The 21,975-nt window shown below is 40.4% G+C and overlaps 1 protein-coding gene across 1 annotated transcript in view; it reads right to left on the bottom strand.

Moving 5' to 3' along the window:
* TGFBR3 (transforming growth factor beta receptor 3) overlaps positions 1-21,975 on the bottom strand; it is a 260,301-nt gene that overhangs the window by 61,289 nt on the left and 177,037 nt on the right. The window contains 2 exon segments of the mRNA XM_029617812.1: positions 6,261-6,589; positions 7,640-7,829. Coding sequence (XP_029473672.1) covers positions 6,261-6,589; positions 7,640-7,829 — 519 coding nt within the window.

Raw genomic sequence — 21,975 nt, 5'->3', positions numbered from 1 at the left:
TAAGTCTATCATGTTTTATTTTTCTTCTTATATTATTTTATTTTGCTATCAGAACTGGCTTAAACTCAACGAGGTCCATATTCAAAGCCATTCAGCCAGAAAACTCACAAGTTATCTAGCTAAAATGGCATGATTATGAATACTGGATCACTTATCTGCCTAGATTTTAACTGGATAAAAAAAGAGGCATTCTGGGAGTATTCCTGGGTGGACTTAAGTTATCCAGTTAATTTGGCTGATTTTCATTTATATGCAGCTAAACTAGCTGGGTAGCTTTAGGCCTGGCTCAGAGCAGGTCTAAAGTTATCTAGCCTTGTTTAGCCGGATAACTTATTCAAAAGAATAGAGCCAGTTAACTAGCATTTTATATATATAAAAAAGGTATGTGGCAACCCGACAACTAACCCACTTCAATATTTAGTAACTGGCCCTACTGGGTCGAACACTCTCCACCATCCAACACCACAAAGAGTTAAAAAAAAAATATTGCAGGGTCGCAGATCGGCCCCCAGCCCACTCCTTCTACATTTTTAAAAATTTTGTGTCTCTCTAACCCCCCCTCTCCCCTCCCGCAACCCCAGACACAGCACCCTGTAAACCCCAGATCGTAGTGAGGTATTCTCACCCGCTCGCAGCACATCCAGCACTGCTCGACACTGGGGAAAGAAAGGGATGGGAGGCCAATTTGCAACCCTGCAACATTTTTTTTTTAAATTATTCGGCAGGCTTTTGGGGGGTAGAAGGTGCTCAGCCCAACAGGGCCAGTTGTTAAATACTGGAGGGGAGGATGGTTATCAAGCCACAGGCCCGCAGCACATTTTTCTTTTAAATATATATTAAGGCCTAGCCGGTTAGGGGGCTTTTGTTATCTGGCTAAATATAGCTAGCTAACTTTAGGCGAGTATATTCAGCAGGAAGTTTATCCCACTGAATATCCAGGATAAGTTATCCAGCTAACTAGTTGAGTAAGGTCTCCACTCACTGGCCTACTGAATATGCGCCCTAACATGTCTATTGTGACACTAGGACTGGTCAAACTATTTATTATGTTGACAAATCAAATGATATATATGTCAGGACAACATTTATCCGAATGTAATATGAAGCAGTATCAGTGCTGAATTCAGGCTTTAATACTGGGGGAGGGGGCAGCGCTCTGATTAACACACTGACGTAATATTTAATATGCAAATGCATGTGGCTAATTAGCATGAGAGGTCAGCCAGCATAATCTTTAAAATCTCCAGAGCTGCTCCTGTCTTCATCTGATCAGCTTTGGATAGGATAGGAAGGGGAGTAGGGGGGGAGGAGATACGGGAGGAAACATCAGAGCACGAAGGCATCTTCTTCATGAGTCCGGAGGGATAGGAGGTGTTGGGGAACAGTGCCGGTGAGGTAAGGAGTGAATTGGGGTTTGGAGGTCCCTAACTTTATTTATTTATTTAAAAACTCTTCTATACCGTCGTTAAGTTAATTCACCATCACAATGGTTTACAGAAAGGCACAATAAGAAAAAACTATAATTGGTATAGATTACAAATTAAACATGTGCCAACATAGAACGGTAACATATTTTTAATAAGAGAAACTATGTGTTAATTAAAGCTTATATGTCGGTTAGGAAACTGTTAAGTGGTTCAAATCTACGTTAATATGCATTTGTATACTGATTGCTTGGTGTTTTCTTCCTTCTCTTTGCCTTTATAACAAGCTTGTTTAAAAAGCCAGGTTTTCAGGTTAGTTTTAAATAGTTTCAAATTCCTCTGCAGAGTTGGGGGACATCAGGCCTCAAAGGCCTCTAATGTATTGTTGTCATAGGGGCAGGGGTGGTTCTATAATGAGGCAGGGTGAGGTGGTCGCTTCAGGCGGCAAGATTTTGAGGCCACAAAATTGCCCCCTGAATCCTTCCTGTCACAGCCACCTCACCTTTCTTTCAGGCAAACAACTCTGCTGGCAGAAAAACCTCCAGTGCTGGGGACGTGGCGCAGTGACAAGCTGGTGGGATTTCCATTCCCCGCCACCAAAAGAAAGGTCCCGCAGCGGCATGAACTCTGATGTGCTGGCAGGGTTCCCACTCCCCGCCAGCAAAAGGAAGATCCAGCGGCCAAGAAGAGTCACTGCAGTGCTGTTGGCATTTCCTCTGCAGTCCGCAATTAGAAAAGAGCCTATGGTGCCGCCAGCATTTTCCTCGCAGCTGGCGGCAGAAGAGGCCTTGCTGTGCAGCCAGAGAAAAGATCCAAAATGTGTGTGTGAAAGAGACTGGCCCTGTGAGATTGAGTGCCTGTGTGTGTAAGTGTGTATAAGAAGGTTTGTGTATATGTCTGTGTCTGTGGGTGGGTAGGTGAGAGGGGGTGTATGTGTATGAGTGGATGTGTGTGTATGAGAGGGTGGTGAGCGGGTGTAGGTATATATGAGAGGGTGTGGGTATGTATATATACGAGATGGTGTGTGTGTGTGTATATATGAGCGGACGTGTGTGCGCATGTGTGTATGAGAGGGTATGTGTTATGAGAAGGTCTTTGTGTGTGTGCATGTATAGGTGTGTGTGTGTGTGTGTGTGTGTGTGTATGAAAAGGTCTTTGTGTGTGTGCAAGTATAGATGAGAGGGTTTTCGTGTGTGCATGTGTGTCTATGAGAGAGAGTACCTGCACATGTGTGTTCGTATTGAGAGTACATGTATATATGTGTATGAGAAAGGTTAAAGTTTGTGCACCCTCCTCCAATGGCACCGGCCGTCCCTTGCTCTTACCATGTGACAGGGGCTGACCAATGGCACCAGTAGCCCCTGTGACATAGTGAGGGCAAAGGCTATCGGCGCCATTTTGAATCCTGGCAGCCGACAGCCCGAGTGCAGGAGATTGCTACAAGACCCCTGCTGGACCACCAGGGACTTTTGGCAAGTCTTGGGGGGGGGGGTCAGGAGGGTGGGGGGTTTAATCGTTAGATACGTTGTATTCGTGGGGGTTCGGCATACGTTTCATGACCCCACGAATAGGGACATAAACGTTGCGGATTGCCAATACATCGAAAACGAATGCACACCCCTAATAATGGGCAATTCATGTACCCTTGGCAACATCATATGAAGCTCCCTTCAAAGTGATATAATCGCTCTCAATATAAAAAAGTGATAGTGTTTTAATGAATGTTGTTCTGTACAACTTAAAAACTATGCAATGCACACTACTACATATGCTAGTAATGCAAACATTTAAAGGCAAATTTTAAAAGCATTATTGCTATAATATATGCCATTGAGCTGTCTATAGGTTTTACACGTGTAAGTGCACTTTAAAAGCCTGGTGCGCACCAAAATCGGGAGATATGTGAACACGTCAGGCTCGTGTGTGTACACTGAATTTTAAAAGCTGTCCAAATGCGTATCTCTCGCTGCACGCAGATCTCAAAAGTTTTCAAAAAAGGAGCAGGGCGTGGTCTGGGCATGACATGGGCATTTCAGGGCATGGCCAAGAGATGTGCCTGTAAATACTTACATGTATGGGCGCGGGCACAGATCCCTTGCCGAGTAAGGACGAGGTACAAGCTTAAAAAAATATATAAAACATGCCATACCTGAGGGGTTTGAAGTGCCTGGGGTAACTGGGGGGAGTGTAAGCTATTCGACCGGGGGGGGGGGGGGGGTTTGGAGGACCTAGATGTTAACTGGGACGACAAACTGGTGAAAATGGCAATGGCAAGAACATGTGCCCCTTTTAAAATTTCCTGAATTGCGCGGTAGAAGTGAGACTTACACGAATAAGCAAGCGCTCACTTAAAACTGGATGCACATGTGTACGCGGTCAGGCTACTTTATAACATGCACGTAAGTTATAAAATGGCCACCTATCTGGGCATACGCCAGTGCACACGTGATAATGTGTGCCCACGTGCCATCTAGGTGTGTAAGTGGGCTTTTGAAAATCGCTACAATAGTATGCTGCATTTACATGCATAACTCCTTTGCAAACTACCACCTTCCAGGTGAATTTTAAAAGCCCGGTGCGCGCATCAGTTAAGGGATGCGACAATAATTTGGGCTTACACAAGCCAACCCTATTTTAAAAAGTGTCCATATATGCACGTAAAACTCGCTCCGTGCACATCTGCAACGTTTCCAAAAAGGGGCATGGGCATTTCGGGGATTGGCCAAGAGGTGTGCGCATAAATACTTACGCACCCTGGCGCATGCCGAGGTCCCCTGCCACATAGCAATAGATCCGTTTCTCAGGGCTTTAAAGGGTCTGGGGTTACTGGGTGCTGTGAAGCCTATCAAACCAGGGGGTTTGAGGGGCCTAGCTGTTAACTGGGAGAACTGGTGGATGAACTGGTTAAACTGGCAATGGCATGGACGGGCTCCTTTTAAAAGATCCGGACTTTCGTGGTAAAAGCGGGATCTGCGTGCCCACACGCACACCCATTTAAAATTTGACGCACATGTGCAAGTGGCCATGTTATTTTAGAACTTGCATGCATAAACTTGCGCAATTTATATAAAAGGGCCACATCACTGGCATGCGCTGCTTCACATGCGCCAATGTGCGCCTGTACGTCGGTTTGAAAGTTACCGTCCAAAGATGTAAAAACAACCATATCTTTGTGCAAGTAGCCACTATACACATTTTCCATATTTTAAAAAAGATATTTATTTATTTATTTTTATTTATTTAAAGCTTTTCTATACCAGCAATCATGATACAATCATATCATGTCGGTTTACAGGTAACAGGGGGTGTAATAACCTTAAGCAAATAACAAGTGGAAAGGAACAAAAAGTTGGAACTGGAGAAGGAATGAAACAAGAGTAGGAGTAACTTACAGTAATTTTACAGTAAAAAAAAACTATTTACATAGTGCTGAAAGGTCTCTTAATAGTTTTCTTAATAGTTGTTGTTGTTGTGGAGAGTCAGTTAGAATCGGAAAAGGCTTGTTTAAATAGCCAAGTTTTAAGCCTTTTTCTAAAAGTTAGTAAACAAGGTTCTAATCTGAGATCAGGGAGTAAGGTGTTCCATAGATATGGTCCCGCTGTGGAAAAGGCCCAATTTCTGAAAGCAAGATACAAGTACCCACATTCATACGCAAATATACGTGTGTAAAAAAAGGGTGGTCTAGGGGCAGGGTGGAGCTAACATGTGTGCATGTAAGTTGCTATTTTAAAAGACCCATTCCGGTATACATTTTCCAACTTACTAGTGTATTTTTACACCTGCTAATGATCTGGCATATGTGACAACAAACATATCTATTGTGTAGACTGGGGGAGCAGGTCTGGGTAAACTCGGGGGAGTTCAGACTGAAGAACCAGGAGGCTCTCGATGGCCTGGAAAAGGACTGGTACTAATTGGTAAAACTGGTCATTTCCTCGACATGCACATGCTGTAAAACTGGCTCCGAGTTACCTGTGCAAATCAGGACTTACACAAGTTCCTGTTTATTTCTGCATGTAATATGTTTAAAATAGGTGGGTAAAGTATGCGGTTTCAATGCATCCTATGTATTTGCACGTAGGCATGTGGTGTAGCAAACAAACGTGTACTTTATATAAGCATATGTAAAATACGCATGTTATATAATACCACAGTAAAATTGTGCTCACCCAGATACACACTAATATGTGCATGCACGCACACATTTCAAAGTTATTCTCCCTGGGGGTCATTTTCAAAAGGAGTTACACATGTAAATGTAACTACTATTGTAGCAATTTTCAAAAGCCATTTACTGGAGTAAAGTGCACTTACACAAGTAAATCCTATGGACAATTCAATGGCATATATTATAGCAATTTTCAAAAGCCCACTTACTCAAGTAAAGTGCATTTACTCGAGTAAAACCCTGTTTTACTCGAGTAAATGCTTTTTAAAATCAGGCCCCCTATGTGCAACCAGTAAAACCTATTACATACCATATTAAGTGGTGTTTTACTGAGCATGTTACATTTTTACTGAGTTACACAATAAAACTGTTTTAGTATGTGGGTATGAAAATGTTTATTTCATATCTGTAGTCTGTTTGTGAAAGAGTTTTCCTTGAAAATAAATAAATCTGGCATCTATTCCATAATATTCCTGAATCATGCAAGGGAAGAATATACAGGGAAATCTATCTTATGGCATTTTCTCTGGTGCTAAAACAAAAAAGCCCTGGTCCAGGGATATTCCACTCTATCCTGTACAGCTTAACCTCCCAGACAATTTTTTTTGCATGCCCTATGAATTTCACAGACTAGAGACCTCTAGAAATCATTTACAAGGAGCACCAACCTGCAGGCTCTCTCTGTCCACAGCTACCACCATTTTCTGGTTGTCACATTTGACGGATACTGCCACATTGATACTTCCATGCACTTCTTCAGGCTCTTTAGGTTTTGGCAACAACTCTTCAATGCCCCTGCCATGTATCATCCTGTCCAGCGTATCTTTGGTGGGTGGTGTGACCTCTTCTACCTTGTCACCTTTTCCTCTGTTTACACGTAATGGAAAGTTAAAGCCATTGGCCATAGTATGGGCCTGCTCTGGGGGCTTAGAATTAAAACGTAAGAGTTCCGTCAGCTCTGGAGGAATGACATGCTCTTCTCCATCGTTCATCTCTTCTAGAAAACGACACAATCAGATTAAAATGTTGGAAAGGCATGGCAACTAGTCCTCAAGTGTCACAAACCAGTTTAGATCTCAGGATAGCCAACCCAAATCATTGTTCTACTTATCTGCCCACCACAAACCAAGGCGCCAAAATAATACCATAACAAAAATCATGACAGTAGAATAGTCAAAAAAAGAACAAAAGAGAAACCAACATTTAAAAAACCTATCATCAAAAGATGGGAAATCATCAATGGAAAATAATCAGTCTCAAATCATAATCATCAGTCTCAATAATTTTCAAATTTGATTTTATTAATGATTCCCCTTATTATGCATGATATTCCCTTTATATCAGTTTCCCATTTGCTCTTTTTTGGAAATTTGGCTTTACCTCTTATTTGCAACAACTATCTTAGGTTGTGATTAATTCACATATTTTGATTATCTGAAAAATTAGTCCTGATTGCAACACTCTTCTGCTTTATTATGCTATCACACAATGAGCATGATTATAAACAAACTAATTTCATTCTATTTCTGTAATTCAAAAATCTATTTTTCATAGCAATTTAATTGGACAAATATTGCTCTGATAACAATTAGGATTTTATTGATTTAGACTGTTGCTTACACATTTTGTTTCTATTTGTACAGTTTTTCCTATCAACTTGAAGTTGAATTAAGGAAGCCTAATAGACCATGACATGCTTGTTTGCACCCAAAGTCATATCAGGCACATAATCAAGAGGTTACCCAGTCCTGAACACTAAATTTACTTTGGATAGCAAGAATATGTATTTAAAGTACAGTAGTTAGAACAAAACGAGTCTCCTCACTGTGCATTGAGAAGGAGCACTACCACCAAAACACCATGTACTTAGAGAAGTTTACACTGTACACTGCTTTGGGGTTTTTGCATGGAAATCTCATCAGAATACTATTTTCTATGTTTTTAACAAAACGTGGCACTGATGGGTAAACTCAAACATCAAATGCAAGAGAGAGCTGCAGTTCTGCACTATGTGGTATATTGTGAAAACCAACACCTTTATCCTTACCATTGTTTGCTAGTCTGAGCTGGAACCTATTAGCCACAGGCACATTTGTGTAGGAGGTAACTGGAATATAGCCATAATCAGAGGCCCATTTCAGCAAGCTCTCCTGCGTCGAGGGAATGGTAGACACTACTGTTTTGATCATAAACATAGATCTTTCCATCTCTTTTCCAAAGCCAATGCTGTTAGGTGCCTGTACATCAAAGAATAATAGCTTAGGTTATGAATTAGTACCAAAGACATTTTCTTATAAAATAAAAACCACAACCCGTTTAACTTGCTCTATCACCCTATTACATTTCTCCGAGCAAAACAAAAATTGAAAGGAAGATAGAATAATACTTTTGAATGTAAACATATTGAAAGCCACATTCAAAAGGAGATGTCTGGTTATCGCTTCAGTTACCTGAATATAAACCTTTAATTCAACATTCCCCCTCCCCCAGCATCTAGATTTTACCCCATGTAACTTTCTACCCGAGTAAAATTTAGCCTGGTTAAAAAAAGAGAGAGTGGGAAGCGCTCCGGGGGACAGGGCTCATATTTTGCTGGGTAGCACTGATATTGAGTGCTACTCAGCTAAACTTACATAAGTCAAGTCAAGCAAAACACAATCCTAAAATTACCTGGGTAAACTTACCCAGGATATGATAAAATCTTGAGAAGACCAGGTAATTGTGGATTGTTTATTTACTCTTTCGGATAATACAAGGACTAGGAGGCACTCCATGAAGTGAGCCAGTGGCATATTTAAAATAAAATGGAGAAAAGTTTTCCACTTAATGTACAATTAAGCTCTGGAATTCATTGCCAGAGGATGTTAGTGTAGCTGGGTTTAAAAAAGGTTTGGACAAGTTCCTGGAAGAGAAGTCCAAAAACTATTAACCAAGTTGACTTAAAAAATAGCCATTGCTTATTATCTGCATTAATAGCACGGGATCTATTTACTGTTTGGGTACCTGCCGGGTACTTGTAACATGGATTGGCCACTTTTGGAAGAGGATTCTGGACTTGATTGACCTGTGGTCTGACTCAGTATGGCAATTTCTTATGTTCTTACTCGAATAACTTCCTGCTTGCTGCCTAGCTTAATATGGCCCTTAGAAATATGTATTTGTCAAAACTGAGGATAGCTGTGTGCATATAGAAAGCTCTCTAGTCTGACATGCAGTTTCTTTTAGGGATGTGCATTCGTTTTGAACGAATGCCAATCCGCAATGTATAGGTCCCTACTCGTTGCATTCATGGGGGTCCGAAAAATATGGCGAACCCCCACGAATGCAACGTATCACTAACGAATAAAACCCCCACCCTCCTGACCCCCACAAGACTTGCCAAAAGTCCCTGGTGGTCCAGCGGGGGTTCTGGAGTAATCTCCTGCACTTGTGCCATCAGCTGCCGGTATTCAAAATGGCGCCGATAGCCTTTGCCCTTACTATGTCACAGGGGCTACCGGTGCCATTGGTCGGCCCTTGTCACATGATAGGAGCATAAGATGGCGCCGACCGTCCATTACTCCTACTATGTGACAGGGGCCGGCCAATGGCACGGATACCCTGTCACATGGTAAGGGCAAAGGGCCATCAGCGCCATTTTTATTAGTGGCAGCCAACGGCCCGAGAGCGGGAGACCGCTCCCGGGACCACCAGGTAATTTAAAACGTTTTGGGGGGGGGGGGGGGTTGGGAGGGTGGCGGAAGCTAAGGGAGATGTTTTAAAGGGTCGGGGTGGGTTTAGGGATTGTTTTAGTGTGCCGTTTTTCCCGCCTTCCCCCAAAACGATAAGAGAACCCCAAGAACAATTTTGTGGGGTTTTCCTATCGGTTTCGGGGAGCCCCTGATTTCTGACGACTTTGAAAATATCGTACGATATTTTCAATCGACAGAAATACGATTCACATCCCTAATTATTATAATGATCACATTAAAATTAGCATGCCCACATATGTAACAGAAATATCTGTATACAAATGAAGCTTTAATGTGTACAAAGTAAATATATGGTATGCTCTCTCTCATTAACAGCATGCTATTTAATTCCTGCCTTGGACCAGTAATATCTTGCTAACGTGCACATTTTTAAGAGGGAACATAGGAACATAAAAACATAAGATATGCCATCCTGGGTCAGACCAAAGGTCCATCAAGCCCAGTATCCTGTTTCTAACAGTGGCCAATCCAAGTCACAAGTACCTGGCAAGTACCCAAACATTAAATAAATCTCAAGCTGCTATTGTTCATTAATTAATAGCAGTTTATGGATTTTTTCCTCTAGGAACTTATCCAAACCTTTTTTAAACCCAGGTATACTAACTGCTGTAACCACATCCTCTGGCAATGAATTCCATAACTCAATTATGTGTTGAGTGAAAAATAATTTTCTTCAGTTTGTTTTAAATGAACTACTTGCTAACTTCATGAAGTGCACCCTAGTCCTTCTATTATCTGAGAGAGTAAGTAATCAATTTACATTAACTTGTTCAAGTCCTTTCGTGATTTTGTAGATCTCTATCATATCAGCTAACTGAAAACTGAAGGCCATGAACAGGAGATGCATGTAAAACTTTAATCCCTTCAGAATGAATATATTTGACCACATTTCTCTTTGCTAATCCAAAACAGTCAACACCTCTTTTTCACAAATTCTCACACACAGACACATGTCCACACCAATAATATGGCTTCTGAAAAAATACAGTCATACATTTCAGAGGTTCTTCAAATACAGCTCCACATCTCACAATTTAGAAAGCACAGGAGTTTCATAACAGTGTGTAAATAGAAAGTCGTCAAAGCACTGACATGATTGTCAGGATCATTGCAATGGTTAGTCTGGTCACTGAGCACTGTAGGTGTAGGGAACCCTTGGTTTCCCTCACTAAGAGGAGTATACCATTTAACTGGGGAGTAGTGAAGAGAGTTTTGGGTTTCACTCCCCCATGTAAGAGTTGCAGATGGTGTGTTCTAGCTGTTTATCATCCCCAAGAGCCATCAATCCAATTCCCTGTGAGAGCCTGGTCCGCCTCATCGCAATGGATTGGGGCATCCCTGTGTTCAAGGCTGGACCATGGGGTAAGAAAGACCTGCAGTGCGCTTTCTCTCCCTCAGAGGGCAGACCTGACAGTGACTTGGTGCAGAGGAGTTTAAACTTTGAATTAACTGTCTTTTTGGACTATCTACTTTGATTTGAGGCAAGGAAGTTTTATTCCACCCTTCCGGCTCTTGCTTGACTTTTTTTCCCTTTTTGGGTTCAAAAACTATTTTTGTTCCACTAGGAGCTGATGGCACTTGGTACCCAGGACTCAGTAACGAAACCTTTGGGGGAACCTGAAAATGTGGAGGATTTCACCTGGAGGAGAGGATCCCTGCCAATGGGAAGGAAATTAGAGGATACAAAGTGTCAAGGACCTATAGGAACCAAGAACTTTGTGGCTGCTATCTTAAGTAGATTAGAAGTGAGAGAAAATTGCACACCAGGAACTTTATAAGGAGTAAAGGGTTTAGGAGGATTTTAGGAAATGTATTAAAACTGGGACTAAGTTCTGATAAAGTACTGGGACTGTATTCTAACCATCTACAATGGGAAGAGCTGGGATATAAATTGGAAAGACTAAAGAATGATTGAACTAACTTCAATCTGATAAATCGGAGTAACAGGAGAATTTGGCGTAACTGGGAAGAGAAGGAATTCAAGTATTAAAACGTGAGCTTCCAAGGAGTTGAAAGACTTTACTAAAGAAACGAGATCACAAGTTTATTAATTTTTCTGCTGTCTTATTGAATTTAATTGAAACTTGAGTTGAAGCTGTATATATTCTTCCGTCATCTAATCAACTATTAGAATAAGAAGCTGGAAACTACCCTGCTTCTCAGTGTGTTTACTGGATGCATAGTCTGTGATACTTAGCAGTGCTGTGTTTAGAGGACGGAGAAGGGCTTGATTTGCAAAACGGGTATTAGAAATTTCCCACCTGGGAATCCTGGAACTCAGATTTTATGCTATCCATGGAGTGACCAAGAAAGAGAGCGAGAGAGAGAGAGAGAGAGAGTAAATAGGAGTATATGCAAAAAAGGGTCCATCATCTCTTTTATTCCTATGTGCCCCTGGCTGCCAGCTAAAGGATCCATCCCACCCAGGGGTTACACAGGCATTTAGTTGCTTGATCATGAACAGCAGTTTTTATGGGTCAAATCTCAACACTCCAGCTCCCAGAAGCAGAGGACGAGATGCAGCACATGGTGCTATGCTGTTGCTATCCTCCATTTATACCCAATCTGAGAATGGTGAGTTGACAGATGTGTCATCTACCGCCACCAGTGCCACCTGGCCCCTCTCTCCCATGGTAAATGTAAGGAAAATGGGGAATTCCATGATGATGCCTGGATTTAGCAGCCTTGCCATGACTACAGAATCATGAGAGACTGTAGGCCCTGACTCTCTGTTACAATCACTGCAGCACTTGCACTACAGTGTGGTCATAGAGGGAGGAATGGTCAAATGCCAGTGTCTTTCTGAGACCAAGCAACCAGATTTATCTCTGTACTGCCCCTTCCATGTTCCCTTCTACCGCATTATCTCACACTGTTCTTTGAAGATTCTCACTAACACAGAAGACAGATAGTACTAAAGTCATATTCATGTCAATTTTCTGCTGTCTGGGAATCCTGCTCTCCTTTCACCTCTCCTGGATTGTAGCAGCTTTCCTACTTCTTCCACCAGCACTGATGAACAGCCCCTAAGTGCCAGGCTTACTTACATATACTTTGGAAGCAAGCAGGAGGAGCCAAAAAGAAAAGAGAACTGAGCATGCTAAGTTTGGTGAGGTCACAATATTTCACTTGACCTTGGTCACACTATATAGTCAATGCATTTTTGGGATTCAGTGCAAAATAGCAGCTTGTCTATGCTATCGGGGATGCTATTTAATGCACACATGCTAAATCTTTTTGTATCACTTGTTCAATAGCATTTTTAATGCATAAATATTAACATATGCACACTAAATAGCATCTACTCATATGCATGCTATTTTATAAACATCAAACATACCTGCATATTTTTGCTTTCGCACACACATATACATGTGTAAAAAGGTGCAGTTTAGAAGTGTTCTGGGGCAGGACCAACATTTATGTGCATAAGTTTCTATTTTAAAAGACATTTTTGCAGGTAGATTTGCCAACCTGTCAATTCTACACCTGCATATTATCTTGCATAAGTGATATTAAACGTGTTTATTGTGTACTATTGGCTGGGTGAGTGAACTATGGGGAGTTCAGGCTGAAGAGTCTTTCAATGACATGGAGGACGACTGGGTGAACTGATGGAGTAATTGGTAATGTCAATTACATGAGTACGTCCTATTTTACATGAGTACATCCTATTTTATTCTCGCGTGTAAAATTACACATGAATATTTTTTAAATAGGTAGGAAAAGTACACGTGTCCAATGCATTGAAATAATCGCTTTCATTGCACTGCATGTATTTGTGCATAAACCTACACATGTGTGTATTTTGCAGGATAAACATACTCGCATTTTCTGATGCATGCAGATTATAAAATACTATCATACATTTGCGCACTGCCATGTACACACATATATGCCACTCTCTCTTCTTGATTTCAGATTGCTAAGACGGGATCCGGTAACTCGCTCCTCGAGGGCCTACGTCCCTGAATGCTCAGAAGACTCCTTACTGCCTCGAAGCGATCGCAGACGTGAACACTGTGAGTTCTATTACAGATAGGAACCAGTACTCGCTCCACGAGGGCCTATGTTCCTAATCTCTGAAGACTCTCTTCTGTCTAAGACGCTATCGCAGGTACGGAGATTGTGAGTTATTATTGCAGATAGGAACCAGTACTCGCTCCACGAGGGCCCATGTTCCTAAAACCCTTCAAAAACTCTCTTCTGTCTCAGAAGCTATGGCATACCTATATCTTGTGAATTACTATTACAGATTGTAGATAGGAACCGGTACTCGCTCCACAAGGGCCTATGTTCCTAAAACCCTCCAAAGACTCTCTTCTATTCCAGAAGCCATTTCATACACAGATATTGTGAGTTCTTATTCCAGATTGCATATAGGAACCAGTACTCACCTACGGCTCCTGTTCCTGAATATACTGAAGACTCTCTGTTGCATAGAAGCCATTACAGACATTTACAATTGTGAGTTTATCATCTACTACTGGTTATGTATCCAGCATACCCTGTCTACTCACTATCTATAGTCTCTCTCTACAGCTCAGCAACCCAGAGATCACAGTTCCAGGATCGGAGGGACTTCAGCCCTGCCGGGCACATCAGCTCACTATTGCCACCTCTGGTGGTTCTACTTCCTGTCTAATAAAGAACTATCTGTGTTTGTCTCCATACTCCAGCCTAGCCGGTGGTCCCTCTCAGGATATCCTCCTGGAGGTGCTGTCATCTGCCATCGGCCCAAGGATTCACCAATTTACATTGTTTATTCCTTACACTACTAGAGAGGATCATACAGACTGCCACTCTGTGGGAGCCAACCCACAACAGATCATTAACTCCGCCTACGGAGTTTTACAAATTGCTAGCTCCTCCCCTTGGGGGAGGAGCATTGAACAACAGTCTGAAAGATATCCTCCCAATGTTTTAGCAAGTGCACACCAAACGTTTCTTGGCAAGAGTTTTATTGAATAGGCATCCAAATGTTCTAGTAGCTTTTTCTGACTTCCTCAGTTTCATTTCCATATTTGGCAATTTACAATGAGAAATGCATGAAATTCTGACATTCAAAGAATATTTTAAAAACTCATATAATGGAATGCTCTAAATCATATTATGCTTCACTTCCAGATACTCTGCAGGTGTACAGTATTTAAATTACTTCCTCTCTCTTTATGGCTAGATCTGAATCTGTTTTCATCTTTAACGAGCTTAACATTCTTATGAGATGATGCCATCATTACCTCCTAAGGTGAGTGACAAATATGTCTGAGCAATAAGAACATCAAAATAACCACTTGCTTTCCACACAGGTATCCAGTTACACTTTTCAGTTGCTTTGTTGAATGAATCAAGTGCAGCTGCAAGTGCCACCGAGCGTGTTTATAGTTAAGTCCTGTGACAGTTGGATCAGAGAGTAGAGAAGGAATCTAATGTTACTTCTTTATCACCAGTACTATGATGCCCCACTTTTTCAGCTGTCTAGAACTGAGCACGCTGTATTTTCTGCATGCTAATTATGTGCTGCACAGAAAGGAATTTCTTTTTTTTTTTAATTCTTTATTTATTAGTATTTTCATATTACATATAAAGAAATTTAAAATACAAATTCAAAACTACACTTTGCATAAAACATGCAACGTACAACATAATTAGCATACATTATAGTTAGTATAAATATAGATAATGTACTTTGAAAATTAGGAGGATGGAGTTAAAGACTGGGTACTGAATGTGGTGAAAGCTTCCGTCAGAAGGACTCTTAAATTGCATCAGAGTGTCCATACTGGAGAAAAAGCATTTAAATGTATTGAATGTGGTAAAAGCTTCTCTCGGAGGGTGCATTTGATATTGCATCAGAGAATCCATACTGGAGAAAAACTATTTAAATATACTGAATGTGGCAAAAGCTTTAGTCAGAATATACATGTCATGCAACATCAGAAAATTCATACTGGAGGAAAACCAAGTTAATGTACTGTGTCTGGTAAAAACTTCAGTAGAAAGGAAGACACTTGCCACCAGTCATTCAAGAAAAAACTGAAAACCTGGCTATTCAGCCAAGCATTTCCATGATTTCTAAAAAGCTGCTTCAACGAACTCTTATTACATCCTTTCCGCTCCAACTATATAACCCCTCCATCCCCCTCCCTCCATTCTTCTCTCCCCCCTTGGATTTAGACATATAAGACTTTGTTGTGCCATGTATATTTTATTCTTATGGTTATGTTTAGCTATGTATTTTTTGCTCCTATGTTTAAATGTTACTCAAAAAGTTATACAATATGTTACTCAAAAAAGTTCTTTGTTATATGTAATTGCCCACAAGCAAGCTTATTCAACTGTTCTCTGTAAACCGATTTGATTTACATATAATGTAAGAAGATCGGTATATAAAAACCATAAATAAATAAATAAATAAATAAATAAATAAATAAAGAGTATCAATTTACTTTTACAAGGTTTATTCAAAACCATTAATTGGAAAAACAATTTACTTATTACTTATCCTAAGATGAAAGTAATTATCCTAAGATGAAAATAAATAGTAATCCATTAAGGAAAAATTGAGGCTGAATTATTTAGAATCTTTAAGGAACAAATTGGAGAAAAAATTAAGATAATATTATTACAACATAAGCGTATTACATAGACAGCTGGATACCTTTATAAATGTCCGGCTACTGCTGAGCCCCATTAGATGGTAAATTAACAGGGGAGGACTCAGCTATAGGCAAGTCTGGTTCTATAGGTAGTTGGGCATCAACAAATTGTTTCAACTGTTCTATTTGGAAAAAAACATAAGAGTCTGCCCCTTTCTTTATCTCACATCTACAAGGATATCTTAAAAAGAACGAAAAACCTAAAGATACAATTTGTTGGCGCATAGCCAAAAATTCCCTCCTCCGTGTTCTAGTAATCGGAGCTAAGTCCGGGTATAATTTAACTACCTGCCCATGAAACATTGTAGGAAACTTTTTAAAGTATTTCCTCATTACACCATTTATATCTTGAGATGTAATAAAAGATACAACTAGTGTATTGCGATGAACAACTTCTAAACTTGATTCCTCTAGAAAATTTGTCAAATTTGCCGGGACTTGGGATTTTTGAGTTAGGAAATAACAAGAGTTAATGGAAGGGATATCCTCTTCCTTATATAATAATACCTCTCTAAAATATCTTTTGAGAGATATATGAAATCTCACCAAGAACCTGGGGGAAATTTACTATCCTTATGTTTAGATGGCGCACCCGGTTTTCCAATATTTCAAGACGTCTAGAGCTTGCAATTTGGTATTTTAAAAACTCACATAATGGAATGCTCTAAATCATATTATGCTTCACTTCCAGATACTCTGCAGGTGTACAGTATTTAAATTACTTCCTCTCTCTTTATGGCTAGATCTGAATCTGTTTTCATCTTTAACGAGCTTAACATTCTTATGAGATGATGCCATCATTACCTCCTAAGGTGAGTGACAAATATGTCTGAGCAATAAGAACATCAAAATAACCACTTGCTTTCCACACAGGTATCCAGTTACACTTTTCAGTTGCTTTGTTGAATGAATCAAGTGCAGTTGCAAGTGCCACCGAGCGTGTTTATAGTTAAGTCCTGTGACAGTTGGATCAGAGAGTAGAGACGGAATCTAATGTTACTTCTTTATCCCCAGTACTACGATGCCCCACTTTTTCAGCTGTCTAGAACTGAGCACGCTGTAATTTCTGCATGCTAATTATGTGCTGCACAGAAAGGAATTTCATTTTTACGCCTGATTATTTCCTTCATAGTACTTGCTACATTTTTGCTAAATTCCCCATTCATTTTACATTGTGCTTGCCCCGCTTGTGACCAAATATTAATCCTTTCCCACTGCAGAATTCTAAAGATTAATGGCGGTATCCATCCTTTTTCACCAATGTTTCTGTCCTCCTTTGTCGTCATCGTTCTTGTTCTTTGAAGCCATTTAAATGAAACCCATTTCTGGCTAACCTGTCACCAAACAAGTGGACTGCGCTGCAGAAATGTTTGCCTGTCTTCTCTCCAGGGACATTAAGCATGACAAGCACAAAATGCTTTCTTAGGATTCCAAACTGCCTCTTCCACAGCGACAGGAATGGCTGTATACAAGCCAAACGAAAGCCCGTGGACATGAATGGGGATACAACCTTATTTGTTTCTTTTTATTTTCTTTATTGTTGAAATTCTTTAACAACTATGCAAAGAGCATAACAAAAGAAATTAGCATTTGTTTATTTATTTAAAAAATATTTCTTACCCACACATTCCAAAGTTCAAGGCAGGGTTCATAAAACATCCATAAATCAACCTAACAACTCACAAAACATGCAATTGGCAACTTCTCTTCTACCAAATTACCCTTACAACCATCAACAGTCCACTATAACTAAAACAGTTACACTTCTACATAAATACCCATACAGCCACCATGAGTCCAATATGCCATAGACTAGGGATGGTGAACTCCAGTCCTCGAATGCCACAAACAGGCCAGGTTTTCAGGATACAATGGATGCCAATCTATCTCATGCATATTTATTGTGGATATCCTGAAAACCTGGCCTGTTTGTGGCACTCGAGGACTAGAGTTTGCATCCATTGACCCTAATAATTAGTCCTCTAAAAGCCACAGAGCACCATATGCTTTATACTTTAGATCTAGATAGTTTTAGGCACCCTCAAAGGCCTGCTCAAATAAATAAGTTTTCAGCCTTTTCTTAAAGGCCTGTACACAATTTGTCTTCCTTATCTCATCAGAAAGTGAGTTCTATAATACTGGTCCAGTGACTCCTAAAGTTCATTTTGTGTGTCTTCCAGGCACACTACCCAGGATGACAGCATGTGCAGGAGGCAATCACTGGCAGATCTCAAAGCCCATGGAAGTTATAGATTTTCAAGGCCACATTAATGCTGTTGCATTTGGTGGCTTGCAGGCTGCCCCTGCGAGCAGTCGCTCTCACTTCTGCAGCCAACACACTCCGGCTGGTTGCCGCTGTCCTCAGCATGGTAGGATGCCAATGACTCTTCCTGCGGCAGGACACTGCCGACCGCCACGTGGTATGATGCCACTGGCTCCTACCTCCCCGAGCGTTCCTTAGGTGCACCACTCCAGACATCGGCCCTCTTAAAGGGACTGTGGCAGGAAAGGTACCGTGGTTCCTATTGGTGACATCACTATCTTTGCCCTATTTAAGGGCAGCTTCTCTAATGCACCCTGCCTCAGCAATAGGTCCAGCTATGTCCTGAAGTATGTGTTGCTTCTTGCCTTCATCTGCCCAGCCTGTACCAGCCTTTGTCTGCCCACCCTGCCTCAGCCCTATCCATCCCTCTTCCTCTCCATCTCCCTCAGACGGATACCTGGTTTTAACTCTTACCTGGACTCTTGCTATGCCTGACTGCTGCCTGCCTCTGACCATGCCCTGCCCCTGGACTACAACTCTAGCCATCCCTAAAGACCTTTGCCTAAGTCCTGCTGGCCTTGACACCTAAAGGCTCTGAGGGGAACGAGAGCTGGTATAGGTGAAGCTCTAAACCATTCTCTGCTTCGCCTGGGTCCAGCTGCTGGCAGTGAGAACCTGCAGGGCTCCTCCCTACGAGAAGAGCCAATATCACCCCAACCCAAGGGTCTACAACAAATGCAATTGATCATGTCACTATAAATTGCTTTATGTACCAATAAGGGTAGTTTGTATTTTACCCTACAATAAATCAAATGCCAATTTAAAGCATAGATAACTGTAATAATGTGTTCTCTTAGATTTTTTCCTGTCAAGGCTTGTGCTGCTGTATTTTGTACTACCTATAGAGGTCTATGAGTAGAAGCAGGAAGTCCAATGTACAGTGAATTGCAGTAATCAAAGGCCTTCAAAACTGTATGAAAGTGATTGGTATTGACTCTGACATTGGTATGACAGGAAATATAGCAAATTTCCATTTTTATACCATAAATAATAATATTATCGCTAGAATGTCACCAGAAGAAAAGTGGGTCAAGGAGAGAGGTTAATCAAGAAAAATGCAAATGGACAAAAAGAAAAAGATGTAGATTTAATTAAGGCTAGAATGTCACCAGAAGAAAAGTGGGTCAAGGAGAGAGGTTAATCAAGAAAAATGCAAATGGACAAAAAGAAAAAGATGTAGATTTAATTAAGGCTATATCCAACAAAATTATATAGCAACATTCCATTTATTTATTGGCATGTTTAACCCATTTCTCCATGACAATGGAAAAGCGGTATACAATATAGCAATAAAGATCTAAATCTAGCAAATGTGTCAACACTCCCTTAAAGGGAGCCCAAATGGTTAACAGAAGGCGAAGTGCTTCCTTTTCACGCAAAGGACCTTAACTGACCAGGTCCAAGAAAAGGAATCAGTTACCCTGGTCTCTGACAAGGCATTTAAAAAGAAAACAGGAAGAACTGAACCCCAAGTTCCAGAATTTCCTGACGCATTAAAAACTGCTGATGCTTGAATTGAGTAGCCTTGCAAATGTCTGGCTAAACACATATCCTCCGACCTAGAAATAATTCCTCCCAACAGCAAAAATACAATCTGAGGGTCCAGTCCTGATCAGGCTATAGTAGCCTATGGAAAACAAAATTAAGTTGGCATTGATGATCTCCTCCTCCAAAGGGGTTTCTGACAGAGGACTCACATTTAAACGATCAATAGATTGTTAACCTTGTGGGGATTTTTCTTCTTCAAATTCCCCATGTTTACCAGTTGACAGACAATATCCTTAAAAATTCTTAAACGGGTTCGAAGGGAATACCAATGATAAAACCAATCCTTAAAAATAAATCTGGTAGAACTGATGATTGGGACAATTCGACACTGTGGATCACACCCTTCTATACCACCAACTAAGGAAAATTGGAATTGATGGCAGAGTACACAAATGGTTCTCTTCATTCCTATCCAAAAGGACATTCCAAGTAAAATCAGGAAACAATATATCTGACTACTTCCCATCAATACAGGTGTCCCCCACGCTGATGATATTCAGTTTTAGATTCCATTTGACTCATCATTTGAAAACACGGCATCAACACTCTCAAAACACATGACGGCAATGCAGAATGAACTCTCTAATCTAAAACTATCTCTAAGCACAAAAAAACCTGAAGTCATCTGGTTAAGGAGAAACCCCGCCATAATTAATCCTCAGTCTATAAACCTTGGTCATTTTAATATCACGCCATCGGATCAAGTCCAAGACTTAGGAATACAGATAGATGAAAATGTTACTATGAACAGACATATAAATAAAATAAACACAGCAGGATATGCAAAACTGTGCATCCTACATAGACTAAAACCATTACTAACTAATGAAGATTTCTGTACAGTCTTACAATGTCTAATTTTCTCAAATATAGATTACTGTAATTCCCTACTACTAGGACTCCCAAGCAATCTATTAAAAAAACTGCAACTACTACAAAATGCAGTGGCAAGGCTCTTGATTGGAACCAGGAAAGTTGATCACATCACACCCTTGCACAGGCTGCCGATACAATACCGAATCTATTTCAAAATTTTAACTTTAATCTTTAATATAATCCACAATGATAACCCAGGTTTAATTGGCGTGAGGCTTCAAACATATGCACCGCAACGAACCCTCAGGTCACAAAACAAAGGACTATTAAATGTACCGACATCCCAGAACACACACCCAAAGCAAATAAATGATTGAAGGTTTTCCATAGCAGGATCTAAACTATGGAACTTACTACCGGAGACAATTCAACTGATCCCAGAAAAAAAGACATTTAGACATGAATTAAAAACATGGCTGTTTAAAAACGCTTATAATCTAACTTAAATGATAACCACCTGAAGAAGCAACAATATCAACAACAAAAACAATACTAAGCAACGAGAAAACTAAGCAGTTTTTGACTATTCCTTACAAACATATAAATTACTAAACAGATTCCCAACCCTACCCCTCCTCGGTTGAGAAATAAAAGAATTGTGTTGCAAAGTATATATATTACCAAATATGTTTCATGTCAACGTTCATGTGATACAGGCATTCCCTGACTAGCTACATTCTGCCTTCCCCCAGCCCTGACTAGCTACATTCCCTGACTAGCCTCAATCTGCCCTCCCCCAGCTCATCCCTGACTAGCTACAACCTGCCCTCCCCCGGCCAATAGCCTGCCATCATTTCTAATACCTTTGTAATCTGTAATCCTATGCACCCCTGTACATAATGTATATAATAATAAACAAATATGATGTTATCTAGCATGATATATACCAATAGTTCACTATGTTAAGAACGATATGAACCTATAATTACTTATGTTCAAAACCATATACCAGTTGCTCTATATTTTCATGCCTTTCTCTGTGTTCACCCGGCCATGACCATGTTATTTCCTGTTAAATGTATTTTCCAAGCTTTTGCTATGATGTAAACCGATGTGATGTTCACACTAACACCGGTATATAAAAGGTTTTTAAATAAATAAATAGTACCAATGTATGTGTTGCAGTGTTACACCAATTTATGTAATGACCCAAAGATGATTGTTACTTGGTGATCTTCACTTGGAACGAAAGTATATAAAATAACTAACTAAATAAATACATTCT

This window comes from Rhinatrema bivittatum, chromosome 10, assembly GCF_901001135.1.
Source record: "Rhinatrema bivittatum chromosome 10, aRhiBiv1.1, whole genome shotgun sequence".
In the NCBI taxonomy this organism is placed as follows: Eukaryota; Metazoa; Chordata; class Amphibia; order Gymnophiona; family Rhinatrematidae; genus Rhinatrema; species Rhinatrema bivittatum.
The sequence above is the reverse complement of the archived record's forward strand: the minus strand, read 5'-3'. Positions and strand labels throughout refer to the sequence as shown.